This window comes from Cnephaeus nilssonii, assembly GCF_951640355.1.
Source record: "Cnephaeus nilssonii genome assembly, chromosome: 16".
NCBI lineage: Eukaryota > Metazoa > Chordata > Mammalia > Chiroptera > Vespertilionidae > Cnephaeus > Cnephaeus nilssonii.
Window position 1 is genome coordinate 59,967,673 of NC_137087.1, and position 19,807 is coordinate 59,987,479.

At 56.3% G+C, this 19,807-nt stretch overlaps 1 protein-coding gene across 2 annotated transcripts in view; it reads right to left on the minus strand.

Annotated features, from left to right (window-relative positions):
• The window catches only part of DOCK1 (dedicator of cytokinesis 1), a 305,409-nt gene that overhangs the window by 79,198 nt on the left and 206,404 nt on the right, over window positions 1-19,807 (minus strand). For both annotated transcript variants that reach the window (XM_079793187.1, XM_079793188.1), the window contains exons 28-29: window positions 15,335-15,436; window positions 7,961-8,055 (exon numbers count right to left, since the gene is read on the minus strand). In XM_079793187.1, the coding sequence (XP_079649313.1) occupies window positions 7,961-8,055; window positions 15,335-15,436 (197 nt within the window). The remainder of the gene's footprint in view (window positions 1-7,960; window positions 8,056-15,334; window positions 15,437-19,807) is intronic.

The following is a 19,807-nucleotide window of genomic DNA, read 5'->3' on the forward strand; positions in this document are numbered from 1 at the left end:
TTATCGGCGGGAATCCACGTGGCTTCTTTCTGCAGGAGTCCTTTTTCCTTTTTGTTTTTTATTCCATTAGTTAAAATGGTTCCATTATAGTTGACATACAATATTATATGAGTTCCAAACATACAACGGCAATTAGACATTCGTGTAACTTACAAAGTGATCGCCCTGATAAGTCTAGTATCCATCTGTTAGAGTCTTCACAGATCAAAACAATTGTTTTTCAAATAAAAAATTTCAATGTCAAGAATGAATGGGCCGCCCTAACCGGTTTGGCTCAGTGGATGGAGCGTCGGCCTGCGGACTGAAGGGTCCCAGGTTCAATTCCAGTCAAGGGCATGTACCTTGGTTGCGGGCACATCCCCAGTAGGGGATGTTTCTCTCTCATCAATGTTTCTACCTCTCTATCCCTCTCCCTTCCTCTCTGTAAAAAATCAATAAAATATATTTTTAAAAAAAAGAATGAATGGGCCAAGAACACATACACACGGGAATACTACTGGGTCACGATAAAGAAGGAAATTGACATGTGCTACCTCCTCTGAATCCTGAGGGCGTGAGACTAAGTCAGAGGAAGACACGTGCTGTGTGATCTCACCTACATGCTGAACCGTAAAACAGGAAGCGCATTCCCCCCGGAAACTACCCCGCTGATGCCTTCCTCAGCGTCCGCCCTGCCAGGTGCTTCCTCAGTGTCCTCCCTGTCACCTCGCGAGCCTGAGCCACGCCCACAGGGCTCCGCTGGGAGGGGGAAGCCCTGGCAGGGTCTCGGGGCAAACAGCCCCCGATCCCCAGGCCTGGCAGCACAGCCCTGGCCGCTTCGGGGCACGGCGGCGGCTGTTTGTTTTAAGCTCTGCTGTCTTTGCTGGGGTCACGTGACAGGGACCCGTCGCTGAGAAATGTGGGACTAAACGTAACAGGCTCGCTGTAATGAGTGCATATATTTCTATTCATTACCGAGCATCCCGGAGACTCAGGGTCTCCATCCATCAAGTCTGGGTACCACTGGCATTTTGAGTCGAAAGATCCTCTGTGGCAGGAGCCGTCCTGGATGTGGGGCTGAAGGTAGCAGCATCCTGGATGCTGTTATGTTATTTTTTTATCTTGACCCGCACAACAGCAGAGGGTCCTCCGTGCTTAGCTTCCCCCGAGCCCAGGAGAGCAGCCCCATCTCAATCACCTGTACCCGATGCTCTCTGTACCCCGTTGGCTTTGCATTGAAGAGCTGCCCGCGCATCAGATGGAGAGGCGCGTGGCTCCATCCCCCACGGAGGGGAGGAGGGCCTGCAGCATCGAGTGCCAGCGAGGTGGCGTTGCGAGGCGAGGTGTGTGCGCCCCTTGGAGGGGAATCCTTAGACACACGTGGCCCTTGCACACCTTCCCGCAGAGCAGGCCCCCGAGAGGCCTGAAGAGCTCCCCGTCGCTGCCTCCTGGGAGCATGGGAGGCTTCACCCGGAATTAAATCGGGGGCCGTTTGGATACAGCCGACGGCGTGCAATCCCGACGCTCTGAGAGACGCGGGTTATAGAGGACCGGGAAAGGCCTGGGATTCTCTGTTTGGACGTCAGGCCAGGCTGAATTAGGAAGCAAGGACCAGAAGCAGGCGTGACCCCACAACTGCATGGGAAGCATTAGCCAGTCTGTGAAAACACCAGCAGGATGAGGGGCTCCCACGGTGGCGAAGCTCCGTGCGTGGGTCTGGCTCCGCGGGGGGCCCAGGGCCATCTCTAGGTCCCAATCCAGGCTGACATGGAGGTCCCGGGGCCTCGGGACACGGCTCCGCCGCAGGGGGACACGTCCTGGACTCTTTGGGGGGCCAGCCAGAAACACGCCCCCTGCAGCCAGGGTGGGCCCAGCCCGTGCCCGGGACCCGGGTCTGAGCCACAGAACAGCTCCGGGAGGCCAGCGTCCCGGCAGAGGCGTAGGGAGGAAAGCGGAATTAGACGCCTATGAGCCGGGCAGACGCAGGGGGCTGAGCTCCAGGGAAAGGTTCACTCTGCATGTTTCCATCATCCTGATGGGAATCCCGGTTTCTTCACTCGAGAACCACATATTCCTCTCCTTCCGGTGCTCGGCTGGTAGCCCTGGACGGTGCTGATGTCACAGCTGCCCGGAGGTGGGCTTAACACCTTCAAGCCGTTGGCTATGGGGAACCTCCACGGGAAGCCGGCACATTTAAAAAATAAACCAACTGCCCTGGCCGGTCTGGCTCAGTGGATAGAGCGTCGGCCTGCGGCCTGACGGGCCCTGGGTTCAATTCCAGTCAAGGGCATGTACCTCGGTTACAGGCTCCTCCCCAGCCTGGGCCCTGGTTGGGGCACGTGCAGGAGTCAAGCCATCAATGTGTTTCTCTCCCACTGATGTTTCTCTCTCTTTCCCTCTCTTTAAAAAGCAATGGAAAAATATCCTTGGGTGAGGATTAAAAAAAAAAAGCAAATTGAAAGCAACAACATCCAACAACACCCCAGGCTTCAAAGAAAGGGGGGAAAAAGACGCGGAGAATAAATAACGCGGGGTCTCTGGAGCCCGATGCTCTCAGTGCGCCGTGGTTTCGGCTGCGTGGCCACAGAGGGGTGCTTCGTGGGGATGAGGGGGGCTGCAGGAAACCACGGTCCGCCCTGCATGGCCCATCGTCAGGCTGCGTGGGGGCCCTGGCCCTGAGGGCTGGTCCCAGGAAGCAAGACCCTCACCTGCTCTCTCCCATCCCAGAGCAGCAGGTACATCCCGGATGCGAGTGGGCACAGCCCTGGCGAGGACGTGGTACAGCACCTGCAAACAGCCCCCCACCTCCCCCGCCCGCCGCACCTGTCCTCTCCGAGCCTCTGGGCATTTGCGTGATTCGTCCCTCACGGCCCTGGCTCCTCCAAGGTGGAGCCCGTCTCTCAGGCTCGGCCCTTCCTGTCCTGGCTGCACGCCCAGCGAATATTGGCAGGGACACCGTGAGCTCGCCATCCCGGGCGCAGACACGTCCAATGGATGGTACTGAGGAGTCTGCCGTCTATTGGAAAGGAGAGACAACGCTCCGTGACAAAGCACAGGCCTGGCCAATGCACCGCTGAGAGGAGCCACATGGACTCTGCGTGTGTAAGCATGTACCGTGCGTGGGAGGGCGGTAGAAACATTGATGGATTGAGGGAAACGCCTTCTGGTCAAAGATGCCTGAACCAGAGGCGAGAGGAGGAGGAAGGGAAGAGAAGTAAGCCACGGGGACGGGGGGTGGGGTCCAAGGAGATGAAGGATGCTGCCAATCGAACAACCAGCTTCCTGGACCGTTCTCGCTGCCTCCACGTGGCCATGAGCAGGAAGGTGAGGAGCCCCCGGACACGGGAAATGGACAGAACGCGAGCTCCCACACTGCGCACTGGCGGCCATGTCAGAGCCTGAAAGGACATGTAAGGTGACGGTGGTTCCAGATAAAGTGAATTCCGATGGCAGTTTTGATGGGTGGCCTCCAATATGTAAATGGTCCACAACGAGTGACAGACTTAGCCGGGCAAGTCAGCCAAGTCCACGCCATCCACGGGGTAGGCTTTCAGCCACGCCCACTTCGGACCAACCCCTGCTGCAGGCACCGAGCGGGCTTGGAGCGCCCTGAGCATCTCAACACTGACAGCGACCCTTCCGTCTCCCCTACCAGACTGGGGGGGTCTCAGCTGAGGTCACGCCCCCTAAATCCTCAGTGCCCCCTGACAAATCGAGGGGATCCCCTCCATCCTCCAGGGGGACGTTCGGGGCCACCGTTCGCCTTTCGCTCTGCCTCCCGGGCAGCTCCGAGTCCTCGGCCTCCACAAAGCGTCACGTTCTCTGTGGGTTTCCACGTTCGCTTTTACATTCCTTCCTCGTTAAACATTCCCAGCACGGAAGTGCATTGGATGGAAACCACACGTTACAACAGGATCCCCTCAGGCCCCAGCTCACGGGGAAGAGACCTCCAAGCAGGAGGTGCACAATCTCCACTGAGGGAGGAGCGCTTGAGAAGGACGGGTCCTCATGCCTGCGGGCTGGGATGGCCGAGGGAGTAAAAGAGTCCATTTCGTTTATGTCTCATCCTGACAGGGCGGGACACAGACCACATGGCCGGCCGCCGGGCCTCTGCATCTGCGTGCGCACACGTTTTATTTTATTTCTTGTGTTGTTTTTTTTTGTAAATCCTCCCCCGAGGATATTTTTCCATTGATTTTTAGAGAGCATGGAAGGGAGCGGGAGAGACAGAGAGGAACATCGACGTGAGAGAGACACATCGGTCGGTGGCCTCCTGTACACATCCCAACCGGGGCTGTGGCACCTGCAACTCCGAGGTATGTGCCCGTGACCGGAATCGAACCTGGGACCTTTCAGTCCGCCGGCCAACGCCCTGTGCACTGAGCCACACCAGCGAGGGTGGGTGGGCACGTGTTTTAAAATCCTGGTGCAAGCCTGAGGCACTGGCAAATGCAGGAGAGGTTTTGCTCCGTGGTACGCGGTCAAGAGGAATGAGAAAGTCTAACTCTGGAAACCTAAACATGACACTCCGTGCGGCCCCTGTGCCCCCTGCCCGGGGCAGAAATGCCTCTCTCCCCTGGGATTCCAGCGGCCGACACAACCGCGTTCTTCAAGGTCAGGAACGAGCGCAGTCCCACCTCAGGCTCCTGTCCTGCCGTCACCCTGTGCCTTAAGACTCGACGCAGGGACAATGGTGTCCAAACACCCCCGGGGACGGGTCCAGGCCCAGGACTAGCAGACAGACATCGAAACTCAACCACGTGGTGGCTCGCGTCTCTGCGAACAGCGGGGGGCTGGGTGAGAGCCACGGCGCAGCTCGCCCTGCAGCCCGCCACCCCCCGCAGAGCCCGGCTCTGAAACACTCCCTGCGTGAGCGGGAGGATGGACGCAGCCCCGACGTGCTCGCAGGCTTCCATGCAGCCTGAGATCTCACCCGGGCGCGGGGCTCGCCTGCCCAGGGAGGTTACCGTGGAGGCTAGGACACAGAGCACTTGATGACTCCGCACTGCGCGCAGCTGAAAGGTCCCCTCGCCATCGGCCCCGCACATCCAACATCCAGAGCGGAGCTGACGGCGGCCATGGCGACCAGCTCCCGTCTGAACGGGCAGCTGAGGGACGGGTGTGCTGGGCCCTTTATCAGCCCCTGTGCCTCGGGCTCTCACTTCAGGAGTCGCTGCAGCAGAAGGAACGGGCGCGCCTTTAATTACATTTCCCCCCCCTCCTCCCCCCCCCACCCCCCCGGACTGAGCAATGAGGAACGGCACGTGTGCAGCGACCACGCTGAGCAAGCACACGCGGAGCTGAGGCACAGGGGCCGAGTCTGTCGATTTCTGAGCCGTGGGTGGTAACACGGCGGGTCCAGCGGGGCCGCGAAGATGCAAGTACAGGCTCCAGACGCTTCGGGAATCACTACGGAGGCCGGGAGGCCTCCCAGTCTGCGGGAAGGAGGGTGGGCGCGGCGGGCAGCTCACAAGGTATCAGCTACTCGTCACAGACAACAAGGCAAGGAGAGGGTGACAGAGAAGCAGTGATCTCCGCCCGGCCGCGTGGCTCAGGGGTTGAACGTGGACCTGTGAACCAGGAGGTCACAGCTGGATTCCCGGTCAGGGCGCATGCCCGGGTTGCAGGCTTGATCCACAGTGTGGGGCGTGAAGGAGGCAGCCGATCATTGATTCTCTCTCATCACTGATGTTTCCATCTCCCTCTCCCTGCCTCTCTGAAATCAATCAAAATATTTAAAAAAAGAAAGTGTTCTCCAACATCGATGTCATTTCTAAAGGAAATCATTCTATCTCAATGTTAATAAGATCTTGACCTTGTAGAGCAGGACCCCACCAAGCTCGGAAATGAACGGGACACTTCTGATGCCCCAGAAAGCTAAGGGGAACGCTTTGACTTCCATGCGTAAAGGTCACTCGGGAGAGGAGTAAATCTGGGGGGAAGTGCTGTAAGGACTAGGATTTAAGAACACAGACAGACGCTCTCCTCGGGAATGAGTCACGCTCAAGACTCAGAGGCGAGGCCACAGGCAGCCAGGGTGCGGGCTCTGGGGGATGCCCTGGGTACATACTGGCCCCACCACGTCCCAGTCGTGAGTCTCTGGCGAGCTACCAAACCTCTATGCCTCAACTTCCCCATCCGTGAAGTGGATGTGATTGACAACTGTCTCAGGCGCTGCCGAGGGTATTGAGGGCACGATCACAGGCCACATCCCCACGGCAGGGCCTGGTGCGCGGAAACCAAGCCGAAGGTGGTGCCCCCTGTGTCCCCGGGCGCAAAGGCGTCGCCGAGAATGAGCACGTTGGCGGGAAGGGGAAATAAAGGCCTCGTTCAGAAGCGGCAGGCAAGCAGGAGGCCCAAGCACGCCGAATGTCCTGAGAGCTTTACGCTCTAAGTAGCTGGCTCCATGGGGGCGGTAAGCTGCTTCAAACACCGCGCTGAATCAGCTGCTAAGCACAAACGCTGTTTACTTGCCCGGGAGGGGGCAGCATGTCGGGCAGCGAGACGGGAAATGAAAGGGTCGCCACCCACACGGCGGTCAGTGTCCACAGGCCTCCTCCGTGGCGTCTCTGGCTGGTCGTGCCGCTTGGGGACTGTCCCCGCAGACGTGGCAACTGTGGTGGCAAACGCAGATCTGTCTGAGTCAGAGGCCGGGGAGTTCAGTTGGTCAGAGCGGCGACCTGATATGCCACGGTTCCGGGTTCCATTCCCGGTCAGGGCACATACAAGAATCAAGCCACTAATGCATACATAAGTGGGATGACAAATCAACGTTTCTCTCTCTCTCAAATCAATTAAAACGATTAAAAACTAGACGTGCAAACCCAACACGGCGCCCTGGGCATTTGTGCCGGAGAAACGGAGACCTGCGTCCGCCCAGAACCTGTACAGGGATGTGCGCAGCAGCTTGATCTCTATTAGCCTCAGACGGGCAACAGCGCGGAGGTCGGGACAAGGGTTAAACCCCCGGCGGTACGTCCACCCCACGGGACAGACCGCAGGCGACAAAGGGAACACCTTCCACACAACAACCACCTGCGTCTCCAGAGAATCACGTCACCTACCCCACAGGAAACTCCCTGGGGATGAAATTTCAAAATGACAAAATGGTGTAAAGGAAGAAGAAATTGGTGGTTGCCGGGGACTGGGGGGAGGGAGAGGGGAGGGGAGAGGAGCGTGTGCTATACACGGACAGCGAGGGGACCTGTGTGGTGACAGAAACGGTCTTCACTGTGATCGAGTCGAGAACACGGGCCACGTACGAGGCCAGGAACGCGGGGAAAACGGAGCGGCCGTGGGCTGCGTGAGCGTCATCGCTCTGGTTGGGGGCTGTGGCTGTGGTTTTATCAAATATTGGCCACGGAGGGAACCTAGATCCAACCCACACAACCTCCCTCTGGGTCACTCCTCACAACCACGCCGCCTGCGAATCCCAGTGACCGCCCTAACAACGCAGTAAGACAGAAGGAAGAGGGCGGGTAACCAGCCATTCCTTCCGGAAGGCACATGTGATGGAGGACCCAGGGAACGCTGCTGCTGCTTTCAGGAATTAAAAACCCAGGGGCTGGAGATTAACCAACGCGGAGGTGACACACGGGCTTAATGAGCATGAAGAAAATGCTCATGACTTCTTTGAAGCTGAACTATATGAAAGGCTAACACCTTTCCCAAACCCGGCATAGAGCTGAGAATCGCTCTGGGCAACAAACAAAGGAGGTTAAAGCTGGACGGCGAATGGCACCTCTCTGCCCTGGACAAGGGGATGGGGACGCCCAGCTCAGGTTGGCTTCTCTCCGGGGGGCAGAGCCCAGGTTCTTCGTACCGAAGCCCCGTCTTGGCACAAGGGGACCCCCAGCCTCCAGTGTTTGGTCACAGAAGGGGGACCACGGGTACCGTGGGGAGGGTCCATGGTGACCAGGCATCACGGACCCGAGACGCGGACGGGGCGCCTGGAGCAGGGAGCCCCGCTCGGGGTACTCACTTGTTCTGCATCATGTTCATGATCACCCAGTCGAACGGGTACACGTTCTTCCCAATGAGGTTCTTGAACATGATGAAGGTTTCCATCAGGAAGTCCTGAAAGAAAAGGGACACACTGAACATATCTGCCCATGTCATCACCGATAAAGGTTTAATCTCCAGCATCTACAGGGAACTCATACAACTCAACAAAAGATAAGTGATCCAATCAAAAAATGGGCAACGGACCTAAATAGAATCTTTTCGAAAGAAGACAGAAGGAGGGCCAAGAGACACATGAAAACATGCTCAAAGGCACTAATCATCCGAGAGATGCAAATCAAAACGACAATGCGGTACCATCTCACACCTGTCAGAATGGCAATCATCACCAAATCAACAAACGACAAGTGCTGGCGAGGATGAGGAGAAAAAGGAACCCTCGTGCACTGCTGGTGGGAGTGCAGACTGGTGCAGCCACTGTGGAGAACAGTATGGAGTTTCCTCAAAAAACTAAATATGGAACTGCCATTTGACCCAGTGATCCCACCTCTAGGAATATATCCCAAGAAACTAGAAACACCAATCAGAAAGGATACATGCACCCCTATGTTCATAGCAGCACAATTCACCATAGCTAAGATTTGGAAACAGCCTAAATGCCCATCAGCAGATGAGTGGATCAGAAAACTGTGGTACATCTACACAATGGAATACTACGCTGCCATAAAAAAGAAGGAATTCTTACCATTTGCAGCAGCATGGTTGGACCTGAAGAGCATTATGCTAAGTGAAATAAGCCAGGCAATGAAAGAAAAATACCACATGATCTCACTCATTTATGAAAAATAAAGAACATTATAACCTGATGAACAAAAAGATAGATACAGAGGCAATAAAGCACCGAACAGACTGTCAAATTACAGCAGGAAGGCTGGGGAGTGTTGGGGAGAGGGGGAAAGAGATCAACCAAAGGACTTGTATGCATGCATATAAGCACAACCAATGGACACAAGACACTGGGGGTGGGGGTGGGATGAGGGCATGCGACAGGGGGTAGGGGAGGCTGGGGGAAGGTCAATGGGGGGGGGAAGATATATGTACTACTATATGTAATACTTTAAACAATAAAATAAAATAAAATAAAATAAACGGACACACTGAGACAGCGCTGAGAGCAAGGTGGAAACCCGCCGCGCCTGCCGCGCCCTTGACTAATCACAGGATGAATGCCTGTGTCCTCCGAAGCTGAATGAAAACTTCCTAAAAAGTAACGCAGATGTATTTCCCGGGCGCCGCGAACTATTTCTATCTTTCCGTTTGCTCAGCACCTCGTGTTGGGGTAACTTTTCCAAAGCCATGGCTGAAAACAGTCCCAGGCATGTCTTCCTAATAGTCAGAAAGAGTGACGTCCCCAAAGATAACAGATCTGTAGTCACACACTTTCTGCTTAGAGAAGAACACTGTTTACAAACATAACATGAAGGTTGTTATTATTAATAGTTCTTATAGTGCCCGGCCGGTGTGGCTCAGTGGTTGAGTGTCGACCTATGAACCAGGAGGTCACGGTTCCATTCCTGGTCAAGGGCACGTGCCCGGGTTGCGGGCTTGATTCCCAGTAGGGGGCGTGCAGGAGGCAGCCGATCCATGATTCTCTCTCATCATTGATGTTTCTCTTTCTCCCTCTCCCATACTCTCTTATATAAAAAAAAAACCCATAATAATTCTTATATTTACTCTACATCCATTTCTCATTATCAACAGGCACCTACCCAGTTGAATATGGGATCTTATTGTCCATTCTCTTTCCTTATATACACTGAGTGGCCAGAGGATGATGATCTCTGAACGCATAATAATCTGGCCACCCCGTGTCTATCCTATAGAATAAAAGGCTAATATGCAAATTGTCCCCTCGACCAGGAGTTCGACCAGCAGGCAGGCCGGCCAACCACCCATGTCCCCTCCCCCTGGCCAGGCTGGCCGGACCCCACCCATGCACGAATTCATACACACACACACACACACACACACACACACACACACACACACACTGAGTGGCCAGATTATTATGCGTTCGGCGATCACAATAATCTGGCCACTCAGCGTAATTTAGCAAATAAAAGATCTCCCGACCACCTCTGCATAGTCAGTGTGCCACAGACCACTCGAGCACTCGGTGGCACTGCCAGTCCTCTCAGCAGCGACAGCCTACAAGCTACTCAGCCGGGACCCGCTGCCTCCCTCAATGTCCTGTGCTCTCCACTGTCCGCCCGACATCCATGCTCGGATGCAGCCTGGCATCAGGAAGGGGTGCCCATTTCATAGGGGCTCCCCCCTGTGCCTGCCAGAACGAGAACAACTCGGATCTGACAGCTTGGCACTGGCCCTGAGCTAACCCAGACCAAGCGAGTGGTTATCCTGAAGCCCACGCAGCTGGGGAGCCCGCACGCTCCCTGGAGGCCTGGGGAGGAGGAAGAAAGGCGACGGAGAGTCTCTAAGAAAGGTGCGGCCGAGGTCAGAGGTGGCGAATGAGTGCCCGCTGCTCGCTCACGGGACCCAAGGAGTCACGATCCGGTGCCGTGGCTGTGAAGCTAAGAAAGTAATTCCCGACACAGAGCGGCAGGGACTTCTGGCGGAGACACGCGTTAAACCTGAGGGCAAGGATCGCCAAGGCCAAAGCTCAGGCACGTGTTCCGCAGCCTTAACACCGAAGCCAGGCCCCCTCCCACGAATGAAAACTCGGGGAGCGCTGGGGGTGTGGCTCAGTGGTTGAGCATCAACCCATGAACCAGAAGGTCTCTGTTCGATTCCCAGTCAGAGATCTTTTATTTGCTAAATTACATAGGTTGATCCCCAGTGGCGGGGGGAAGGGGAGGGGGGGCGTGCAGGAGGCAGCCGATCAACGATTCTCATCTCTCGCTCCCTCTCCCTTCCTCTCTGAAATCAATCAAAATATATTTAAAAAGAGAAACTCAGGGAGCAACTATGATCACCCTTTTGACAAGAGGCCACCAGCTGAGGAGACCTTAGGGACCTGGGCATGGTCAGCCCACTGTCCCCCCCCAACCCAGCGCACACAGGTTCTGGCCACCAGCCCTCCAAGCAGGGTGTTCCGGGTGCCTCCCCCACACACCAAATGGCTCCTCTCCCCAGTTTAAAGATTGAAATTCCTATTTCACTGCTTAAGTTCCCCACTTTGTCAAGAGTTCCACATTTTAATGATCAGTTTGCAGATTCCGCCGGCTGAGTGCGGTAATTTCGTCGCGTCTCCATTTGCATGAAATTGCCCGCTTTCTTGCTGATGGCTCCTCCAAGCCTAATAATTGAGATACAGGGTCTGGTTTTTATTATTCTGGAGGAGACGCCTCTTTCCCCAACGCCTTCCGCCGCTCTCCCGGGAAACCGCCCCGCGCCTCATTAGCGGGGCTCAGCTGCTCCCCGCGCGCGCGTTGCTGATCACGCGGAATGCTGGGCATTGTGGGCCGTGGGTCTGCGGGGCGTCCGTGTCGTCGGCGTCACTCACAGCCGTGGCCGCGGGCCCCACCATCGCATCTGCCTCGCACGGGGGGGGGGGGGGGGGCATGGCTGCACAGACTATGACGCTGGCATTTCCAAGTCAGCAAGGGGAGACGGAGGGCGAAGAGGAGGGGTTTGTGAATCCATCTCTCCAGGCCAGTCCACGCCGCGGCGTTTCCTACTTTGCTCCTGGAGAGGGTCCCGCCGACTAAGTGGGCAGCTCCCGAGAGCCATCCACGTCCTGGATGGGCCAAGCCTTCTCGTCAATCACCCATCTGCTTCTGTGCGCTCCGTCCCCACCCACTGAGCCAATGGCCTCTCTCACCGACCGGCCAGAGGGGACTCCCAGCCCTTCTACTTCTGTCCACGCTTGTCCCTCGTGGTCCCTACACGGCCCCCAGAGGGATCTATCTGTTCAGATTGCAGGCCTGGTCCAGGCACCCGCCCTCCCCCCATCGCCCACTTAAGCCGCGTCCCGATGTTCTTAAGGATAGAGCCTCGTGACCCTCAGAAGCAGGAAGTCACCACTCTACTGCCTGGTCTTTGCTCCATTCAAGGACCCTCCAAGGATGCTAAGCTCGTCAGATGAAGGCTTGCTGGGGGTGGAATAACTGCCGGCTTCCCGTGGATGCCCAAGGATCACCCCAAGAGGACCTGACAAAGGGGCATCTTCACCACAGGGAGACCTGGCAGGGACCCCGTTACCCAAGGGATCAAACTACCCGTCAGCCACAGGGGCCAGCCTGGCGTCTCACCCCTCAATGCACACAGCAGGGCAGGACCCTTGCAAAAGGAGGGGCCTGGATTTCAGGCAAAGCCACCTGTTGGCAGGACACGGGGAGGACGGAGAGACAAACCGCACGACGTGACAGGGCAGCACCCAGACCTTTTAGAACGGGGTCGTCCGCACGCTGGCTGGCGTGGTGCCCCCCAACAGCTTAGAGGGCAAGGCCTTGGGAGGAAGGAAGAGCTGGGCGGTGGGCTTGTTCTAGAAGACAGGAGCCGAGAGGCATCACACGCACATGGCGTGGCTGGGCCTGGCCTGGGCTCTGGGCCGAGGCAGCCCCTAGGGAAGACGGAACGTCGGGACGTGCGGGCGTTGGGAGACTTCTGGAATGAGGGCCGGCTGCCCGGTTCTGGAAGGGCCACAGAGAGGGCTTCCTTCGCGAGAGGTGTTTGCGGACGCTGAGGGGAGAGCAGGTTTCTCAGACTCCAGGGATCTGTGCACAGACAGAGCGACTCCGAGCAGGCAGACAGGTGAAGTGCTCGGGGCGGATGAGCTCAGGCGCAGGCGTCTTCAAACTACGGCCCGCGGGCCACATGAGGGTGTTTTTGCCGTTTTGTTTTTTTACTTCAAAATAAGATATGTGCAGTGTGCATAGGAATTTGTTCATAGTTTTTTTTAAACTATAGTCCAGCCCTCCAATGGTCTGAGGGACAGTGAACTGGCCCCCTGTTTAAAAAGTTTGAGGACCGCCGAAACCGGTGTGGCTCAGTGGATAGAGCGTCGGCCTGTGGACTGAAAGGTCCCAGGTTCGATTCCGGTCAGGGGCATGTACCTTGATTGCGGGCACGTCCCCAGTAGGGGGTGTGCAGGAGGCAGCTGATCGATGTTTCTCTCTCATCGATGTTTCTAGCTCTCTATCCCTCTCCCTTCCTCTCTGTAAAAAATCAATAAAATATATATATATTTTTAAATAAATAAATAAAAAGTTTGAGGACCCCTGGCTCAGGGGATGGGAGTAATGGATTCCATGGCCCCGGCCTTCCCACCGGCGATCGCTCCTGATAAACACGGGTGGGGTGGGGGTGGGGGGAAGAGTACACGGAAAACTGGGAATGAGATCAGCAACTGCGTGGATGGCGACGCGGCGGTGTCTCCAGCGAACATGCACCGTGTCGTCTTGTAGACGTTGCTATTACAGGAAAACCGGGCCGAGGCTCCGGGCCTCTGCATTATTGTCTACCGCTGCATGTGACTCCACATTTATTGGAAAATAAAGCATTTACGCAAAGAATCAAGGCTTTAAAAGTCATTGTAACACAAGTAAAGGGAAAATAGCAAATACATGACTTTTTTAAAATAAATAAAATATAACAACAACAAAAATACCAAACCCACAGAAAAACAAGCAAAGTGCACAAGGCTGCTCGGCCCGGCGTTCAGTTCCGGGGCCTGGACACCCCAGCCCCTCTCCAGGCTGTCGGACCCCGATTCGCTCGCTGCCCCAGCGAGGCGCCCGTCCATGCTGCACCCTCCCTGCTCCCCCTCCCTGCGCGGCTCTCCCTCCTCCCCCTCCACATCGCACATCCTCTCCGCTGCAGAGGCTCCGGCCACCGCCTCAGCCAGTGTGAGGTCCTGCCTCTGGGGCACAGTCCTGGGGGCTGGCTGGAAGGACCCCTGCACCCGGGGTCTCCACCCGCCTGCGGGGCCTCAGGGCGGGACTGGCTGTCTCGCCCCGTCCTTCCCGCCATGGCGCTCACAGGCCAGTGTCCGAGAGTGACCCCCTGTGAGGGTCCCGCGGCCCAGACCCACTGCCCAGTGCAGGGGGCCTTCACTAGGCTTCGCGGACACCCGGGGTTCCCAGCGTGGGGCACACGCCCCAAGGGGGGCCATTTGATGTTTAAGGGGGGCAGTTCGAGAAGGAGTTATTCACAGTGAACTTCGTGCATTTCCTATGGTTCTAGAGGCCTCAGAGACAGTCTATAAATTATATTGTGACATAGCTATGCATTTCAGTTCTCTATGTTTTGAAGCTTTATTTCCTATTTTTTCATGTCACTTCATATTATTATATTTTTTAACAATTTCTTCCTCAGTCCTCCCACTGTCCTTTCCTTCTTTTGTTTGCCTCTTTCATGGCTGCCATGTTCTTTGGAAGCTTGTGTAGAGCAGGTTCATGGCCTTTTAGGCTTCCTCCCCGTGAACAGGAGTCCACTTTTTGAATAATAAGAATTCTATGTCACGGGGGCGGGGGGGGGGGGCAGGCATCGGGATGTTAGAGATGCTCAGGGGGGCGTGGCCAAGAAAAGGTTGGGAACCATGGTGTACATGGAATGCTCCCACGGAACACAGGAACAGACGCTCAGCCCGAGGCTCCTGCTCCCACTCCGACGCTCTCACAGGCGTGGGGGGCTGTTTCGCATGGAACTCCGGGCTCCGAGCAGGAAGCCACTGGCAGAAGGTCTCCCGCCAGACAGGCCCCTGGCTGACATTCTCGCTATGGCCACGCCCAGGAGCACTCTCACTCCCCACCTCCCAGGTGAGAGGCGTCACCCTGGACCACCCAGGATGCCTGCTGTGAGGCCCTGATGTCAGGGGGTCACCTGCGTGAGGCCCTGAGTGTCAGGGGTCCCTGCGTGAGGCTCTGGGGTGTCAGGGGAGCACCTGCGTGAGGCCCCGGGATGCCGGTGGTTAGGGAGGGCGCGCCTAAGCGGTCACCTCCGCCCCGTGGCGCGCCCCGTCTGGCTGCATTCGGGTGCTACGGAGCCAGTGCTGATGGGCCCCACGGTCACAGCTGGTGGGTCAGGGAGGAGAAGGTAAGCCGCAGGGCTCTCTGGCTCCTGCTGCTGAAAGTCACTCAGCGGGTGCACAGGAGTGAGCGGGTGACTCTTCCTGTGCAACACCCCCAAACCTGCAACGATCCCGAGGCCCTGACAGGGCAGCCCGGCCACCCCTCCCCCAGCACGAGCAGCAGCTCTGCGTGTCAGGACCCTCATCCTAGGAACACGGCTCAGGGGGACCCTCCCAGCGGCTTCCCAAATCAGCCGCGGGCCACCCCTGTGCAAAATCACAGTTAAAACAACGACACCCGTGTTTTGCCCAAACTGCTGGCCCCCAAACACGGGGACGGGACAGGGTCAAAGCGACACTCACCACAACGTCCGTCCTCATCTTCCCGAAAGTCGTGATCAAATGGGCATAATGGTAATCTTCCATCTGTCGTAAAATCGCGGTCATGCACGCCACGAAGTTCCCCTGCAGAGGAATCAGAAGACACAGTGAGACGGGATGGGGGGGGGGAGGGGGGTGGCAGGGGGCAGGGAAAACAACACCCTTGGGAAGAGCGGGCACCAACCAGGAGTCTGGGCTGGAACCAGCAGCGTGAAGCCACCACTCCCGCCACCCCTGGCCGGCCACCAGAAGGCAGCTGGCCACTCCACCTCACAATCTTTTCTTCCCTTTTTCTTTTCTCCTCCTCTACTCCCTTCCCTCCCGCGGCATTACATTCGTGCTTCCTGACCAGGGCCGTCCAGGCTGGGAAAACAAGCGTTACATATGTTCGTATTGAACATGCAAAGCTTCGAGGCAGGATTGAAACCTCCACCTCTTCTGCCCTGTGCTCTCGGTCACGTGCTGCCCTAACCGCGATGTGTGTGAGCCCTGGACCTGGGGCCGGGGCACACAGGGGCCTCTCCTCCCCCAAATCCTGCCTGCACGCCCGGGAGGCAATCCCCAGCCGCTCACAATGAACTCCGGCCCAGCTCTCCTCCACGAGAGGGACGTGAGGAGCGTGGGCTCAGCAGCAGGTAAGGGGGGGAGAGGGAGTTTCTCAGGGCAGACAGGGCTGGAGGAGAGGAAAAGGAGGAGGAAAAAGGAAACCGACACACAAACCCAGACCTGGAGAAGTCAAGGGCTGAAGCAGTTAGCAGATGGAGGCAGCCAGCATGTGCGCGGCTGTGAGTGTGCACATGTATGTGTGCAGGTCTGTGCAGGTGCATGTGCGCATGCAGGTCTGTGCATGTGTGTGCAGGAACGTGCATGTTTGTGTGTACAGGGGTGTGCATGCGAGTGTGTGTGCAGGTGTGTCCATGTGCATGTTTGTAGCTTTGTGCATGTGTATGTTTGTTGTACAGGTCTGTGTGCATGCATGTTTGTGTGCGCGTGTGAGTACATATGCATGCCCCATGCATGTTTGTATGCGCACAGGTGTGTTTGTATATGCATGTTTGTGTGTGTACGTGTGTGCAAGTCTGTGCAGGCCCATGCATGTGCATGTTTGTGTGTGTAGGTCTGTGCATGTGTGCATGCACTAAAGGGGGTTTATTTGGCAGGTGGGCAGGCGGCTAAGTGGTCCCATTGCCATTGGCTGCAGTGTATCACACGTCTGGGGTTCATGGCTAACAACATCTTAAAAGCCTTTCTTGCTCTTCAATATTTCATCCTAAATTAATGACATTTTAAGAAACATAGGACATGCATTTTCTCCCATTAAACCAGTACAAGTGCAGTAAAATTATAGGATGAGAAATACTTTCAGACATGCCCTAATTTTGCCTTATTAAATGAGTTCCCAAATTGCATTCTTTTACGAACTCTACTTTTACAAGCAGTATATCTGAATGCCTAAATGTCTTCTGCATTAATTTGAAATTCACTCTCTGCAGTGAAATGTTAAGGTCCGATACTGTTCCAATTCGTTTTCCAGCTACAGTATACATATATGCTTCCAAACGAGTCCTCCACGGGTGCATTCCATAAATTGAACAAATACAGTAATGACAGGATGGTGTCTTCCATTTGCCCAGAAAAGTAAATTATTTGTGAACAATAATAATTGCTGAGGTTTAGATGCCAAGTTGGGGTTCAGAAAAAGGGCTAAATATTGTGTGTTTTCCACTGGAGGAATGAGTCCTGACATGGCAAGATGCCTATTGATGAATAGAAACTTTATTTAATCCTCACAGAAGGATATGCTTTTAATGACTTTTAGAGAGAGAGGAAGGGAGAGAGAGAGAGACATGGATTGGTTTCCTTTCATACCCGCCCGGACTGGGGCAGAAAGCACAGCCTAGGGATGAGCCCTGAGCAGGAATGGAACCTGCCCCTCCGGGGTATGGACGATGCTCTGGCCCCCTGAGCCACAGCCAGGGCTACAGACACACAGACACTGGGCCTCCCGCTGAGTTCAGGAGAAGCCGCCTTTGCAACTTCCCTGCGCTGGGAGGTGCCATTTGGGGGTCAGGGCCTTCATAACCTCACATGTTGATCAAGTACAAGGAGGCCGTCGGAACCACGGCGCATCCACACCCCGCAGTCTCTGCGGGCCTCATCTGATAGGCATCTGAGCGGCTCCCCTCCGAGGGAGTGAACGGCTACAGGGCGCTGCTCAGCAGCCCAGCTCGATCCTTCCCTCTCACCCGGAGGCACATGCGAGTCCTGAGAGCTCTGAGGCCTCGTGGACGGCCCCCCGAGGCAGGGGCCCGCCGTCCCGCCCTGCAGGCGGAGAGAACGCGGGCGGAGGGAGAGGAAAGGAACAGGCCGCCACAGACCATGCCCAGCCTCGGCGCCGATGGAGGGAGCTGGCCATGACCGGGCTCCGCCCCCCAGACAGGGGCTTTCCTAGAGCGAGCGGAGGCCTGTGCCGGCCACGGGGCCCCTCGCGTGGGCTCACGCTCATTTTCATGTTAAACAGTGGCAATGGCCACGCACACTCCAGAATCACCGAGATCACAAGCCAGCCGCGTCTCACCGGAAGCGATACACGAAGTGCTGACCTTGAAATGCCAAGTTCAGAGTAGAAAAGCCAGACCTCAGAGCGGCCTTGGGGACGCCGAGGGCCTGGGCCCTGCCAGCTACCAGACTGGAGCCGGGCCGTTCTCCCCCGAGGGCCAGGCGGCACGGGATGCTGAGCCCCCGCACGGCCACGGCGGGGAGCGGCCGTGGTGCAGGAATGACACACGAACCACAATGGAGCGGCTTCCAGAGAGCGAGGCCCGGGAGCGCGTACGCGGCCAGGCGGGGGGTCTGCACGAGGATGAGAACAGCCAGAAGGCAACTCCAGGGCCTTGGCGAGGAGGGTGGGGCCCCACTGAAGGAGCCCGGGGGGAGGGGAGGAAAGACGGGCCATAGCAGTCAGAGGTCGGAAGGCCGGGCGGGGCAAACGTGCTCTTAGCTTCACCTGAGGGAAAGTTCCAGAAGGGACCTGTACCGTTCAGTCCTTCCAAGAAGAAGCAAGTCTTGCAATGTCAGCTCTTTTCTAACCTGAACCTATGGACCCCACGGGGAATGGGCAATAGGCCTGGTCACACGCCCAGAAGGGCGCCTCCGATGCTTGGCGAGGGGTCCATCCCTGGCGCACCAGGCTTTTCAGAGCAAACACTGGGCACCTCGAAGCTTTACCACCACGTGGCCCCACGGCGGGCGTGAGGGCGGTTAACCCGACCAGTCACAGAAGCGCATCTGATGCCAATTACACACTGGAAGCAGAAATGGAAGAACGGTGAAAAGTTTTCGTTTGTTTTTAAAATATATTTGTATTGATTTCAGAGAGGAAAGGAGAGGGAGAGAGAAAGAAACATCAATGATGAGAGAGAATCATTGATCAGCTGCCTCCTGCACACCCCACACCGGGGATGGAGCCCGCAACCCGGGCATGTGCCCTGACCGGGAATCGAACCCTGACCTCCTGGTTCCTAGGTTGACCCCCAACCACTGAGCCACACCGGCCGGACATGGGAAAAGAAAAGCTTTATTCTGCAGGCTCAGAAAATAACACGACTCTTGGGTGGTTCTGCATTGATTTATTTGAAATGCATTTAGAAGTCAAATGAAGCTTTTACTTTACACAACGGGGAGGTTGGCAGCTCAGCTGGTGGTGGGCGTCCGGCCTCCTCCTGGAGCCTGAGCCTGGGCGCCGGGTCCCAGCCCCCGTGGCTGAGCAAAAATGAATAAAGAAAGAAAACGAAGACGTTTTCCTTATGACTTCAAAGCAATGCAAAACAGGGGCAGGGTACGGTTGCAGGAGATTTAAAATTCAGGACACAGGACGCCTAATAAACAAAAAATGTGAACTTCATTAGTAATCAAAGATGAAGATGAGGCCGCGTTATTTGCTCGCCAAAATAGCAAGAAGTGCCGAGGTGATGAGGCTGTTAGCGAGGGTGCGGGCGCTGAGCACTCTCACGCACCGCTGGTGGGAGCCCAAATTGCTATAACCTTTTTAAAAAGTAATTTAGCAATCGCTTTGAGAAGTCTGGGGGGGGAAAAAAAGACTCGTCTCCTCCGTAATTCTACTTCTCAAATCCACCGAAGGTCGTGATTCAAAATCGGAAACGTTGTGCCAAAGCTGCCCGTTGCATCCCTGAGAGAGCCGCAGGGGCTGTGCACGGGGTGACGGGGGCAGGGCCGCGGGATGGACCGCTGAAGAGCAAGGCCACGCGGGTCTCAGGTAAGCAGAGGACAACAAGGAGGCCCCAGTACTGCAATGGAAACACCACTCGGGAGACCCAGCTACTGAAAACCTATGTGTTGTTCGGCCGGAACCAGGAGGTCACGGTTTAATTCCTGGTCAGGGCACATGCCCGGGGTTGCGGGCTCGATCCCCAGTTGGGGACCTGCAGGAGGCAG